This window comes from Grammomys surdaster, unplaced genomic scaffold (assembly GCF_004785775.1).
Source record: "Grammomys surdaster isolate TR1022 unplaced genomic scaffold, NIH_TR_1.0 206, whole genome shotgun sequence".
In the NCBI taxonomy this organism is placed as follows: domain Eukaryota; kingdom Metazoa; phylum Chordata; class Mammalia; order Rodentia; family Muridae; genus Grammomys; species Grammomys surdaster.
The window spans coordinates 6,632,325-6,647,899 of NW_021604651.1; the positions used below are offsets into that span (position 1 = coordinate 6,632,325).

The 15,575-nt window shown below is 43.0% G+C and overlaps 1 protein-coding gene across 5 annotated transcripts in view; it reads right to left on the reverse strand.

Annotated features, from left to right (window-relative positions):
• The window catches only part of Lipc (lipase C, hepatic type), a 135,999-nt gene extending 123,532 nt beyond the window's left edge, over nucleotides 1-12,467 (reverse strand). For 2 of the 5 annotated variants that reach the window (XM_028771397.1, XM_028771396.1), the window contains exons 1-2: nucleotides 12,450-12,466; nucleotides 12,242-12,374 (exon numbers count right to left, since the gene is read on the reverse strand). In XM_028771397.1, the coding sequence (XP_028627230.1) occupies nucleotides 12,242-12,326 (85 nt within the window). In that variant the 5' untranslated portion in view covers nucleotides 12,327-12,374; nucleotides 12,450-12,466. Of the gene's footprint in view, nucleotides 1-12,241; nucleotides 12,392-12,449 lie in introns of those variants that run through there. The other 3 variants (XM_028771394.1, XM_028771398.1, XM_028771395.1) reach the window with 3 other exon arrangements.
• Between the last annotated feature and the right edge of the window lie 3,108 nt (nucleotides 12,468-15,575).

Below are 15,575 nucleotides of genomic sequence, written 5' to 3' on the forward strand. Positions count from 1 at the left end.
GTCAGTCTCCTAGAGCTGGAGTTACAGGCACTTGCGAGCCACACAACATGGGTGCTGGGAACTGAACTTGGAGTAGCGAATGCTCTGAGCCTCTGCGCCAGCTCTCCAGCCCCCAGGAATCACATTTTAACAAATCCCCCAGCTGTTTCCAGAGTTCCACTGCTCTGGTCAAACTCCTTATTTTACCATGGTGAAGTTGATATACTTTTAAGTCATCCAAATCATCGAAGTAACTATAATATATGCTACATAAAAATCGGAAGAGATAAAATTTCAGATATAAACTCAATGGAAGTAGAGCTATTTCTGTTCAGTTTTCTTCAAATATTTTCTCTATAATCCTTCAAATAAAGATAGTATAACAAAATTGTAATGACAGCACACATTCAGTTAAGCATGCTGCCCTTTTCTCATCTAATGTTGGAACATAAGTGTCACCTACATGTTTTCCTAATCCCACGCCACTCTACTGGGTAGCAATGCGCAGACCCCAATGTGAGTTGGTGTGTGTGGATGTGAAGGCAGGACCGTAGAGGTGTACACGTCTGCAAGGAGACCACCCCTTCCTCGCTTTCAGTCTCTTCGTTCTCCCGCCTTATGCCCCAGCCCCGCTGGGAAAAATTAAAACTGTGAGTGTTTCTGGAAGTAGAATTATAAACAGAGAATGGTAGATTAAGCTAATAGCTTTGCCTTTTCAGAAGCCGAGGAGACATCACCGCGCTCCCTAGTGGCAGTGACCGAGAACTGCACTTTCTTTGGAGCAGTCCTGCAGGCATCCTGGCTGGGATCCTTCAGTGTCAATGACTAGTTTTAGTTTTAGCCCCGACTCCTGTGCCTGACCATGAGCCCCAGCACTGCCCAAGGTACTGGGGCTCCTATACCCATTGCAAGACTGGGTCACCCACTGTGGCTAAAGTTCAGCTATGGTGCCTGTGGCCCCTTGGCACGCGTCTGGATATTCTGCCCTCGCCTTGCTAATCCCGTTCCCTAGCAGGCTAGTCTCCAGTTCATGGAGAAGGCGCCACTCTAAAACGAACACACCCTTCTTGAAGCCTGTGGCCAGCTACCTTCCTGGAAGTAAGAATTGCTGGCCTCTTTGTGCTGTGTAGGCCATCGATATCAGAAATATGATCTTGGAGCTGTATTTGGGACTGCTCCGCTCTGTCTGTGGACCAGGACTAAATCAGGGCAGCCTGTCTTCCTGCTGAGCCGTCTGCGAGTACTCAGCATGGCAGCTGGTGTGTTAAATAGGGCAGAGGGAGGGGAAGACCAGAGAGGGAATCTAGATACCCAATTTTGGCTTTTGGCTGGTCACTCTCTGGGTGATTTGTGTTTTTAGGTCAGTTTGCAGGCACAAGGCCTTCAGTGGCTCTTTTGTTTCTTCCTGTGCAGTGCTAGGTCCCTGTGGAAAGCAGTCAGGGTGAAAGTTGGCTGTCTGCTCTCTGGTCCTTGGCCTGTCCTTTCTAGGTGACACTCATCAGGTGGGTTCTGGCCTCACTGGGCTACAAGGCCAGGACGTTTGGCAGTGAACAGAAGAATCTCTTGTGGAGGAAGAGGGGTTTCTGTGCAATGCTGGGGGTTGGTTCGCAGCTGCTGTGGAATGGTGGATATGTTCACCCTGGGGGTGTGAGCTGCATTTCTGCCTACCTCCTCTAATAGTTACAAGCGGGGAATTAGCAAGTCTCCTTGGGCAGTGATCTGAGGCTGGCTGGGCCTGCTACAATGAGTGAAAATGATAAGTCTTACTTGTGAGTACAATGTCCCTCTATTCCTGTGCCCCCCTATCAGGACAAACCCTACACTAACCTGTCTCCTCCCTAGCTGAGGATCAAAGAAATCATATTATGGAGAACGGTGAGACACCTCTCAAACTAGGCCTAAGCTAATGAAAGTAATCAGCCAGCCTGCCTGCCCACTCACCTGTGCCCCTTTCTCCCTCCTTTCCTCTCTCTCTCCCTGCCTTTCTCTCTTCCTTTCTTCTTCCCTCCCTTCCTTCCTTTCTTCTTATGCACCAAAATCCCACTCCTGCCCACAGAGCACACCATGACTTTAAAACTCTGTATACATTTAAACAAACTTCTAGCCTTCTAGTAGGATACATAGAATGATTCAATATATTAGATAGTCCACCCTATTTTCCTGCCCTGCTATTTCATGTCAAATTTCCTCATACTTACGTTTAAAAGCAGTTAGATAAATTGGTTTTGAATTTTCTTTCTGAGGTCATAGGTGCCTTTCACAATTTACCAAGAGGTAAAGGACCACTCTGTCTCCTTGCTAAAAACACAACCTTCACACAGCCTTGGCAGTGTCTCGGGAGGGTTGGGACTCTGAAACCCACCACCTGGGCTGAATAAACATCCCTAGTGTTACGCTGTGAGCATCTCAGGGTCACTAATAAGACATTTTCCCCAAATACCATATCATTACTAACTTTCTGAAATTTTTGGCAGTCAGCATTTGAATTTAAAGGTGGACTTAGCAGTTGCTGGGGTTCTGCTGCTGGTAATTGGTTCTGGTCAGCGACAGTTTAACCAGCATGTGCTGGCTCGTGATCACTCTCTCCTCTGTCCTTCACCTTCCTATTCTTCTCCTCCTCTATCTCTTTTTCCTTCTTTTCTTCTTCCTCTGTCTTCTTATCTCCTCCCCATCCCCACTCCTCTTTGCCCTCTATCTTCCTGTCTCTTCCTCCTCCTCTCTAGATAATTTACTCTCGGAAGGCATTCAGGCTTGAAAGACACATGAGCATTATCAGCCCTGAAGCTGTGCTTCTGTCCAAGGAAGGCCTTGCTTTCTTATTCTCTGATGCCAGTTTCCAAGACCCCACACAAACGCACCCCCTCTAGCCATGGTCTTTGCACGGACAGTTGGGCATGAGCTTGTCCATGATAGCTTTTCTCTAGTGGGACTCATGGCATGCCCTGCTGTGGTGGAGACTGATTGCCTTCATTACAGTCTGTGAGCTGCTTCATACATTAGGTTTGACACATATGTGGATCATTTTCATTCCCTTCTGTCCATAATATGAATATATTTACAATAATATTTATGAAAATGTAGTCATTATTTTCTCAACTCATTCTTCAGGTTTTTTAAAAAAGACCAAATTCCAACTTTAAGATAGTCAATAAAATAAAAATACTCTGGTGTGAACTTAATCTTTTATTTGCTAAGCAAATTCTTAAGCTTTACAGTTCACAATCTGTTTTATTCATAAATTTTAAACACAAACAAAAATATCTTAGTGGATGGGTATCACGTTAGAAAACAGAAGTGAAGTGATGTGTTCATCACTACTCCTGTAGTTTCATCTTTACCGTCGCTTCCCTGTCACGTTCATTTTTAGCTTCCTGTTTAAATGTGAGAATGGATATTAAGTACCAGGAGGGTTGAAGACACAAAATGTGTCTGAGAGAGAAAGAGGGCATCTGAGCCACTACATGCTCACTCCCACGAGGAACACACATCCGTTGTTTCTGAGCTCCAAGACTTCGTGAGTAACATGCGCATGAGGCAAAGTTACACCATTGAGAGACACTGGTAAAAGATGCTCATTTGCTGGAAGTATCCTGGTGACCTTGCAGTTTCCCTAGAAGGACATTGTACCATCCCCACACTGACAAGTGGGTTTACATACCACAAAGAGGATTCTGCTTTCCTGGGACCAGAAGCCCCTGACTCTCACCCTATTTCCTGAGGTCTCCCACTGATAATCAGCACTAGTGCCTTCAGCTTTTAGATAAACCAGACCTGAGAAAACATCAGGATGAGGAAAACTCCAGATAGTGCAAAGACATGGGGGAGGGGCTCAGGTGGGGTGGAGGAGGCCACACCTCCTTGGCATGGATTACTTCCAAATCCCAAGTCTCAGTGGCAACAGAGACTGACAATAGAAAGGGTGAACGCAGTCTGGTGTAGTTACACAAGGATATCAGCAAAGAGAATGGATGCACTACAGCCATATGCAAATGGATGGCCTTCAACTCCAAGTGACAGAGGCTGGTACAAGAGCGCTCGAGAGATTTTTCATGAAGAAAAAGTCCCCAACAGGCAAAGTGACACATTAAGGCTTAAGTTTGTGAAAATTCTTTGAGGACTTATGATATGAACTCTTCCCTCCCTCCCTTTCTCCCTCCCTCTGCCTCACACTACTTTTTGTGAGACAGAGTTTCATTCTATAGCTCAAGTTGGTCTAAAACTCACAGCAATCCTCCTGCATCAGCTTCTCTAGTGCTGCAACTACAGGTATGATGTCCTTCTAATTAATACACACACACACACACACACACATATACACATATACACACACATACATATATATGTATATATAACATAAGTATATTTCAGTAAAAAAGAAAAACAAAAAACCAAATACAGCAATCAGGGTGTAGAAGCAGGGAAAGCCGGATCCACTGTGAACCCGGGAATAAAGGTCAGGAATCTTGGTCAGGAGAATCTTGGTCAGGAGGGTGATTCCTGGCCATGTGTGATTTTGTGCTTCAGATTCTTTTCTCTCCCCAGCCCTCCCTCCCGTTATCCAGACTTTGATTCAGGGTTCAGATTAAAGACCACCTCCTCCAGGAAAATGTGTAAGCTCCCGTCTGCTGTAGATCAGCCCATGGACCCTCTGCTCACTGTTGTCTGACTACCCTGGACTCCGTTATATCTGTGACCACACTGTAATTATATAACGATCTGGGTGATTGTCACACACCTTTCTGAGCAGATTATTTCATCCCAGGTCCTACATTAACTTTCACATTTCCTAACATACAAAAAATTTCTGGCAGCATTAACAGAATAGATGGGTGGCTAACACTGTCTTTCTCTCTTTGGCTTTCTTCCTGCAGACTTGTTTTACGAAGGTTTCCATCTCATAGAAAACTCTGACTGGAATTCAGCACTAAAACCATCTGGTCCTGGGCTTTTTTTAGTGGGGAGACTTTTAATGAGTGCTGCTATTACCTGAGGGGTTATGGGACTATTTAGATGGTTTATTTGCTCCTGGTTTAACTTTGGTATCTGGTATCTGTCTAGGAAATTGTCCATTTCATCCAGGTTTTCCAGTTTTGTTGAGTATAGGCCTTTGTAGTAGGATCTGATGATTTTTTGAATTTCTTCAGTTTCTGTTGTTATGTCTCCGTTTTCAGTTCTGATTTTATTAATTTGGATACTGTCTCTGTGCCCTCTGGTTAATCTGGCTAACGGTTTATCTACCTTGTTGATTTTCTCAAATAACCAGCTCCTGGTTTTATTGATATTTTGTATTGTTCTTTCTGTTTCCATTTGGTTGATTTCAGCCCTGAGTTTGATTATTTCCTGCCTTCTACTCCTCCTGGGTATATTTGCTTCTTTTTGTTCTAGAGCTTTTAGTTGCGCAGTCAAGTTGTTAGTGTGTGCTCTCTCCAGTTTCTTTTTGTAGGCACTTAGAGCTATGAGTTTTCCTCTTAGCACGGCCTTCGTGGAGTCCCACAAGTTTTGGTATGATGTGTCCTCATTTTCATTGAATTCTAAAAAGTCTTTAATTTCTTTCTTTATTTCTTCCTTGACCAAGTCATCATTGAGTAGAGAGTTGTTCAATTTCCATGTGTACATGGGTTTTCCATTGGTTTTGTCAGTATTAGTCTGTGGTGATCTGATAAGATGCAAGGGATTATTTCAATCTTTTTGTATCTGTAGAGGCCTGTTTTGTGACCAATTATATGGTCTATTTTGGAGAAGGTACCATGAGGTGCTGAGAAAAAGGTATATTCTTTTGTTTTAGGATGAAATGTTCTATAGATGTCTGTTAAGTCCATTTGGTTCATAACTTCTGTTAATGTCAAAGTGTTTCGGTTTAGTTTCTGTTTCCATGATCTGTCCATTGCTGAGAGTGGGGTGTGGAAATCCCCCACTCTTATTGTGTGAAGTGTAATGTGTGTTTTGAGCTTTAGTAAAGTTTCTTTTATGTATGTAGGTGCCCTTGCATCAGACCTTCAAGGAAGACCTAATACCAATTCTCTTCAAACTATTCCACAAAATAGAAACAGAAGGAAAACTACCCAGTTTGTTCTATGAAGCTACAATTACACTCATACCCAAACCCCACAAGGACCCGACAAAGAAAGAGAACTTCAGACCAATCTCCCTTATGAACATCGATGCAAAAATACTCAATAAAATTCTAGCAAACCGAATCCAAGAACACATCAAAGCAATCATCCATCATGATCAAGTAGGTTTTATCCCAGGAATGCAGGGATGCTTCAATATTCAGAAATCCATCAATGTAATCCACTATATAAACAAACTCAAAGAAAAAAAACCACATGATCATCTCACTAGATGCTGAGAAAGCATTTGACAAAATTCAACATCCCTTCATGATAAAAGTCTTGGAAAGATCAGGAATTCAAGGCCCCTACCTAAACATAGTAAAAGCAATTTACAGCAAACCAGTAGCCAACATCAAGCTAAATGGAGAGAAACTTGAAGCAATCCCACTAAGATCAGGGACTAGACAAGGCTGCCCACTCTCCCCCTACCTATTCAATATAGTACTGGAAGTCCTAGCCAGAGCAATTAGACAACAAAAAGAAGTCAAAGGGATACAAATAGGAAAAGAAGAAGTCAAAATAGCGCTATTTGCAGATGATATGATAGTATACTTAAGTGACCCCCAAACTTCCACCAGAGAACTCCTAAACCTGATAAACAACTTCAGCAAAGTGGCTGGTTATAAAATCAATTCAAACAAATCAGTAGCCTTCCTCTACATGAAAGATAAACAGACTGAAAAAGAAATTAGGGAAATGACACCCTTTACAATAGTTGCAAATAATATAAAATACCTTGGTGTGAATCTAACCAAGCAAATGAAAGACCTGTATGACAAGAACTTCAAGTCCCTGAAGAAAGAAATCAAAGAAGATCTCAGAAGATGGAAAGATCTCCCATGCTCATGGATTGGCAGGATTAATATAATAAAAATGGCCATCTTGCCAAAAGCAATCTACAGATTCAATGCAATCCCCATTAAAATCCCAACTCAATTCTTCACAGAGTTAGAAAAGGAAATTCTCAAATTCATTTGGAATAACAAAAAACCCAGGATAGTGAAAACTACTCTCAACAATAAAAGAACTTCTGGAGGAATCACCATCCCTAACCTCAAGCTGTACTACAGAGCAATAGTGATAAAAACTACATGGTATTGGTACAGAGACAGGCAGGAAGATCAATGGAATAGAATTGAAGACCCAGAAATGAACCCACACTCCTATGGTCACTTGATCTTTGACAAAGGAGCTAAAAGTGTCCAGTGGAAAAAGGACAGCATTTTCAACAAATGGTGCTGGTTCAACTGGAAGACAACATGTAGAAGAATGAAAATTGATCCATTCTTATCCCCTTGTACAAAGCTCAAGTCTAAGTGGATAAAGGACCTCCACATAAAACCAGATACACTGAAACTAATAGAAGAGAAGGTGGGGAAAAGCCTCGAATACTTGGGCACAGGGGAAAAGTTCCTGAACAGAACTCCAATGGCATATGCTCTAAGATCGAGAATTGACAAATGGGACTTCATAAAATTGCAAAGTTTCTGTAAGGCAAAGGACACTGTCAATAGGACAAAACGACAACCAACAAATTGGGAAAAGATCTTTACCAATCCTTCATCTGATAGAGGGCTAATATCCAATATATACAAAGAACTCAAGAAATTAGACTCCAGACAACCAAATTACCCTATTAAAAAATGGGGTATAGAGCTTAACAAAGAATTTTCAACGGAAGAAACTCGAATGGCCGAGAAGCATCTAAAGAAATGTTCAGCATCCTTAGTCGTCAGGGAAATGCAAATCAAAACAACCCTGAGATTCCATCTCACACCAGTCAGAATGGCTAAGATTAAAAACTCAGGTGATAGTAGATGCTGGCGAGGGTGTGGAGAAAGAGGAACACTCCTCCATTGTTGGTGGGACTGCAAGATGGTGCAACCACTTTGGAAATCAGTCTGGCGGTTCCTCAGAAAATTGGACATAGCATTACCCGAGGATCCAGCTATACCACTCCTAGGCATATACCCAGAAGATGCTCGAACATATAATAAGGACATATGCTCAACTATGTTCATAGCAGCCTTATTTATAATAGCCAGGAGCTGGAAAGAACCCAGATGTCCTTCAACTGAGGAATGGATTAAAAAAATGTGGTATATTTACACAATGGAGTATTACTCAGCTATTAAAAACAATGAATTCGAGAGGTTCCTAGGTAAATGGATGGAAATAGAAATTATCATCCTGAGTGAGGTAAGCCAATCACAAAAGAACACACATGGTATTCACTCACTGATTATTGGATATTAGCCCAGAACCTTGAAATGCCCAAGATGCAACTCACAGGCCACATGAAACTCATAAAGAAGGAAGACCAAGTGAGGGTGATTCGGTCCTTCTTAGAAGGAGCAACAAAATACTCAAGGGAGCAAATGTGGAGACAAAGTGAGGGACAGAAACTGAAGGAGGGGCTGTCTGAAGACCACTCCACCTGAGTATCTATCCCATGTGCAGTCACCAAAGGTAGATGCTGATGTGGACGTCAGGAAGTGCATGCTGATAAGAACCTGATATGGATGTCTCCTCAGGTCTTCAAGAGTCTGACATATTCAGAGGCAGATGCTCACAACTAGCCATTGAACTGATCATGGGTTTCTCAATGGAGGAGTTAGAGTGAAGACTGAAGGAGCTGAAAGGATTTGTGGCACCATGAGGAGAGCAACAATACCAACCAACCACAGCTCCCAGGGTCTAAACCACCAGCCTGGGAGCACTTAGGGAGGGATCCAGGGCTTTAGCTGAATATGTAAGAGTGGAGGGCCCTGCTGGGCATAGGTGGAAGTAGAGAACCTTGACCTCATGAAGGCTGGACCCCCCAGGGGGTGGGAATTTTGAGGGTGAGGAGGTGGGAGTGGGGGGGTAGGTAGAGGTTACATCCACAGAGAAGAGGGAGGAGGGTTGAGGGGATTGGGGGTTCCGAGGGGGTGGTGGGGGATGGGGTAAGGGGACAACATATGAAATGTAAATAAAACATACAATAAAATAAATTAAAAAAAAAAGAAAACTCTGACTGGAAAGTGGAAACAGCATCAATTCTGTTTTGGGCCCTAGTCTTTTTTTTTTTTAAATAAGCATATTTTAATAATTTCTCTGGCATACATGATTCGTTTTCATCTTAATGTTAAACAATGCAAAGTGAATCACAGACATTTTAGGTAGATATGGCTGTTAGCTCTGCTGCATACCATGGATTCTTTTGCAGATTATGCAGCCAGATAGTTCCTTCTTCCTTTTGGCTTTTTTTATTGTTGGATATTTTATTTATTTACAATTCAGATGTCATCGCCTTTCCCCATTTCCCCTCCCTAGAAACCCCCTATCCCATCCCCCCTCCTACTTTTTGCTTTTATACCATTTTGATTACATGCATGTATTTAGGTTAGTTCTAGGTTGAGTATCTAGCAATACAATAGATGCAAATAGTCAAGGAACAAGCAAGACAACAAACACAAACAGTCAAAGAACAAGCAAGGCATTAAACCCAATTATGTGAACACTCCTGTGATCATTGTTGCTAAGGGTTTATCAGAATGACCAAAATATCTGAGCCAACTTCCCTGTCCTAGCCCAAAGTAATTTTTATGTCTGGAGCCTACTTCTTTGTTCTAGCCTAAGATTTAGACTTCTACCTGAAATTACTTCTTTATTCTAGCCTGATGATTTGCTGAAGGATGCAGAGATAGGCAGGAGGATCACGAGTTCGAGACCAGCCTGGTCTACTACACATTTTAGGAGTGCCAGTGGCACAGTCAGTTAGTGCATCGTACTTATATGGACCCTAGTCTTAACCCTTTGTCTCCACCACTTTTTTGTACAAAGATGGACCAAGAGATTGATAAAAACTATCAGTACATTCTAAAATTCTCTCTTTGCTTCTGCAAGAATTAAGCTGGTCTCACATCTCTAGGCTGATTCTCTGACGTGGGCAATGTCATGTACTCTGTGGGTGCATATTTATTCTCCCTTTTGACAGACATGGTAAACAGCAAGAAAGTGACCATCAGTGCTGTTGTTACAAACTGACCTGCCTCATCTGACCTCATTCATATCTTAACATTTTAATTCAAGTATAGAAGTCAGAAAAAACACAGAGCAAAAATAAAGAAGTCAATAAAAACACTGAACATTAAGAATAAGATGATCAGGACCAGAGAGATTGCTCAGTGGTTAAGAACACTGACTGCTCTTCCAGAGGTCCTGAGTTCAATTCCTAGCAACCACATGGTGGCTCATAACCATCTGTAATGGAATCTGATGCCCTCTTCTGGTGTGTCTGATACACCAGTGTACTCATATACATACAGCAAATAAAACCTTAAAAATCAAACTGCCTTCTCCATAAAATACAAAAGCAAAAACAAAAAACAAAAAGAAAGAATAAGATGATCTAAGCAAAATACCAGCATTATACATGGCACATAAAATGTCAGCAAGCAGAAGTAACTAGTATGAAATTAATAACCAACTTAGGCTATAAAATCATAAATTCAAAAGAAAAGCCATTTTTTTCCATAAGAGGAAGAACTTTCTGGAATTTTCTGGTACGTATCCAACTAGTTAGTTATTCATTCTCAATTTTTTTGGAGCTCTCTAGTTGTCTTTAAGATTTGTTTTTATTTGTGTTTGTGCACACGCATGTACATGTGTGTGTGTTAGTTAGTTTTGTCAACTTGACACAGGCTAGAGTCATTTGGGAATAGGGAACTTGAGCTGAAAGAATGCCACCAGATTGGCCAGTGGGCAAGCCTTGGCTCATTTTTTTGATTTATGGTTGACATGGGAGAGCCTAGTTCATTGTGGGTAGTTCTGGGCTGGTGGTCTTTGATGCTGTAAGAAAGCAGGCTCAGCAGGCCAGGAGGAACAGGCCATTAAGCCCTGTTCTTCCCAAGCCCCTGCTTCATAAAGTACCTGCTTCAGGATCCTGATTCCCTTCATGATGGACTGTGATTGGGTCATGCAAGCTGGAAAACAACATGTCCTCTCCAGTTACTTTTGGCGTTTTGTTGTAGTGAGAGAAACCATAACCAAGACTGTATACACATAAGTGTCAAAGTGTGTGGAGGCCAGAATAGAGTGTCAGATCCCCCGGATCTGGAGGTACAGGCAGTCGTGAGTGAGCTACCTGATGTGCATGCGGGGAGTTGATTGTAGGCCCTCTGGGAGAGCAGCAATCACACTTAACCATTGAGCTGTCTTTCCAGCCCCAAGTACATCCTTGAGGAAGAAAAATCTAAGTCTCTGGTGTATGTAGAAGCTCAAGTCTGTGACCTTAGTGCTCAGAAGGATCTCAAGGTTGAGTTAGCCTGGGCTACACAGATCCTGTCTCTAAATCCATCTACCCATTCATCCATCCACCCATCCATGCATCCATGCCTGTATCCATCCATCTATCCACCCATGCATTCATCAATCCATCAATCAAAAATTTAAAACAATCTAGACCAGCAGATCTTCATGATGATGAGCACAGAAGCAAGGTTCCAAACCCCTGTCTAATTTGGTCAAATTGTCCAGTTAATTCAGTCCCATCATTTACTGATCTAACACACTATTCATCCAGGAACCTGGACCCCATCTGTCTGACGGGGCATATAAGACTATCCTTGGCCATCTGTGTAGTTTATGAAGCTATAGACTAAGCAGATAGACTGATGTCAGAAAACTTAAAGACTAGGAAACATGCAATGACATCTTTGCTTTAGATCCAACTAGAAATAGGACTCAGATTCCCTTGTCTTGTGAAAGAGCAAGGTGATTTCACAACCCCAATAAGACGGGAGCATTTGATTGCACACCACGCTCCTAGATGGCAAATTAAAATTCAAATGAACCGTTAGGAAGATCCCAAGTCTTTCAGATCACTATCTGCTGAAAAAGATCTCCCAGAGTCCACATGACACCTGCAAGAGGCTTCACTGCCCATTACAGGGGCTTTTTTTTTTTTCATCATCTATTCTCAGAGCAGCTTTTTGAAAATTCAGTCCCTTTTACAAAGTGCTACACAGCTCAGGGTACCTTGGGAGCCATGTATAGAACCACTTCATGAGCTTCAAAGCAGATTCCATCCCACATTGTCAATCTCGGCAACACAGTCAAGAAAAAAATCCACGGCCATTTCTAGAGAAAAGACAAACACTTACCTGCTCCCACGCCTTGTCCACAGGCACTTGACTGGATAAAGATGCATAATACCAGGAAAATGGAGATTTGGAGGAGATTTCCCATGTCTCTTGTCTCACCCAGGGTTTGAGGTCTTCTTGCTAATGTCTAGAACTAAAGAGACCAGAATGTTTCATGATACTCAGTTGGGGAAGGCCCCCATTAATTATTAACCTTAAAACACGTTACCTAGTATTTGAACACTTTCTTTGCCTCCCCCAGTCCAAATCTAGCAAAATCTAGATTGACCTACAGAAGCACTTGATACATTTTGGAAATAAAACACCTCACCAGGTCGTCTTTCCTCTTGGGCCAAGCTCATAGTTCAGACTCAATCAATTGAAAGTTAGTGTGTTGTGTTAGGACATTTGACCAAAGGTCAGCTAGGTGACCTCTGTATTATTGTCAACATTGTCTCTAAAGCACTTGAAGGGGAGGAGGTGTCATGGTCCTGGTCTTTCTAGTGGCATGTTGACCCCAAAGAGAGATAAAAGCTCCCACCCCCATGGACTCTGCTTCCTGTTGAGTTCAGCCCTGTTTCGGCACCTGTGGTATAATTGTGCTGGAGCGGCATTTCTATAGCTGAAAGAGGAGCTGGAATTGGTGAGCTCAGGTTGAGAAGGAACTGGGCGAGAAGCGAAGACCAGAGTCTTGCTGAAGGCCCCGCTGAGAGGTACCCGAGGATAAACTCACTCACTGAGTTAATCAATGTCCAGTAGAGACTGGAGGCCTATGAAGCAAGGCCACTCAGCAAAAGCATGCAGGGAGGAGGCTGGGATGCGCAGCTCTTGCAAGAGTTCTTGGCTCTCTAGTGCGATTTAAATTTTTTTATTGATTTAGTATGGACACAGTGAACACATGGATAAATGCTGTGTGTTGAACACCGCTGTGTACCAGGTGCTGTTGTTGGCTTTAAAGATAATTAAGTTAATAAAGTAGGCAAGTCCTGCATCCCTGCTGCAGTTTGTGTGCCATAGGGGATGTGTGTGTGTGTGTGTGTGTGTGCGAGGACTGTACATAGAAAGCAGAGATACATGTGTGAGAACTATTTGGCTGGGAACATAGCTCAGTTGGTAGAGTGCTTGCCTAGCAGGCATGAAGCCCCAGGCTGGATCGCTAATACAGTCGCTTTGGTGGCACACGCCTATAGCCCCAGCACTCAGGAGAAGGCAGGGGTGTCAGGAGCTCAAGGTCACTTCTGCCTACACAGTGAGTTCGAAGTCAGCCTGTGCTAGATGATACCTGGTATCATAGAATAAAAATAAAGAAATAACAAGGATAATGAAGAAGGCAGTAGTTTTAAAAGAGTAGTCAGAGTGAATCTTGCTCAGAAATTGAACTTGAACCCAAGAATTGAGGGACGTGAAAGGGTCAGTTGGAGAAAGAGTTTCAGACAGTTAGGGCAAAGGTCCTGAGGTTGGAACATGTCTGGTGTGTTCTAAGAACAGAAAGATGGTCAGTGAGCAGGGAGACTCCTCCGAAGCTTTTACATGAGAGACTCAGACACTCAGAACAAAAGAGCAAAGAATTTGATCTGTGTTGTTTTGTCTGTAAGCAAGGGTAAAGAGGCGAGCTGACTGAAGAGTGATTGAGCCAGGGAGCTTTGATGGTGGCTGGTGGATGTAACCGTGGACCTGGATGGGGGCTGGGCTTTTGGTTTTGGAAGTGGAACTACTAGACTCCTTGGATTGCTAGGAGGGAGGAGGTAAGAAGAGAGTGAAGAATGACTTTGAGGCCTTTGGTTTCAGCAAATAGTAGAGGAATGGAGTTACCATCCACGGAGACAGGGATGCTATGAGTGAAAGGAGTCTGGTGTGTGTGGGGATGATGAGCAATTCAGATTTTGCTCTGTGGCATCTGAGGTGGCTCTTAGACACTCCAGTGGATGGTGGAAATGGTTAGCAAACAGATAAAGTGCCAATTGTTCTCTGCTAATGACTGACTTAAAAGCTCTCTGGAAGAGCTGGGGAAACAGCTCCGGGAGGAAACCGCTTGCAATGCAAACACCAGGACCTGAGTTTGAGCCTCTAAATCTACATTTTAAAAGAGCCAAACTTGAGCATGTTCTTGTAATCCCGGTGCCTGGGAGGCAGAGCCAGGCTGATCAATGCGACTTGTTGGGAAGCCAGCCTTGCAGAATTAGAAAGCTGTGGGTCCCAGTGAGACACGGGGAGAGTGAGAGAAAGACAACGGATGCCAGCATTTGGCTCCCACAAGCCTCCGTGCAGGAAGCTGTGAATGGTCTTGATCCCAACCCCAAACCTGTGTGCTCTGTGGCTGATCTTCCTTCCTGAAACATGGAGGCCAGCCAGATTCCCAAGGAAGGACTATGCTTCTGGATATTGAGTTGTCTCCTTACTGATTTTCATGGTTAACTTTCACTTTTTTCACACTAAGCATTCAAATCTTCAAACCCCTAAGACCATTTGACCTCTGCTCTGTTTTCCACCACCCTCCTCTCCTCTCTTCTTTTCTGGATAGTGCAGCAATCACTCCCACCCCCTACCTCACTCTGCAGGTTAACTTACCAAATACAGTGAGCCAGTCTGCCTCCTGGCTCTGCTTTCTGTGCAGAATGTTACATAACACCAGCAGCATCTATTGTCTTATCTTTAAGGTGGGGATAGCACGGCCTGAGATAATATTTTAAGATACTCACTTACTGGATAAGGTAAAATAAATCTACGTAGCGTTTGTCTTCCTAAACCATGAGATCCCATATAGGGAACCACTAACTGACCAAGGCCAGCAAAGGACTAAATCTCTTTTTTAATCATTTGAATTTCATATATAAAATGATATGCATATAATATATATTACATATAATGCATTTAATCAAATATACCCCCTTTCCCTCTCCTTCAATCTCTACAGCCACCATTACTTCCTAACTGCATGTGCTCTTTCTTAAACCCTCTCTAAGTCTATTTAGTGCTGTCTATATACGCACAAATGTTAGACATTCTACTGGAGCAAGGGGATCTTTCTGGGGCTACATCCCCAAAGAAAACTGATTTTCTCTCCTTCAGCAGCCATCAGCTGCAAATAGCTCCACAGACATCACTGGCTGCTGCTGTTGCTCTTGGTTATCCACCAGCACTTGATTCTGTTACTGGTGGTACTACATACTTGTGTCCTAGGACATGGAGAAACCAAACTGGACTAAAATGTTTTAAAGGGAGACAAGGGGATCTTCCACCTTCCCATCACTGAAAGACAGCATCCAAAACTTAGATGTGTGGGGAAATGGAGACTTGCCCCTGGATTTGAGAGCAGAGGGGATAGTCCCTTGCTTTGTAGAAACCCTGGGAGCTG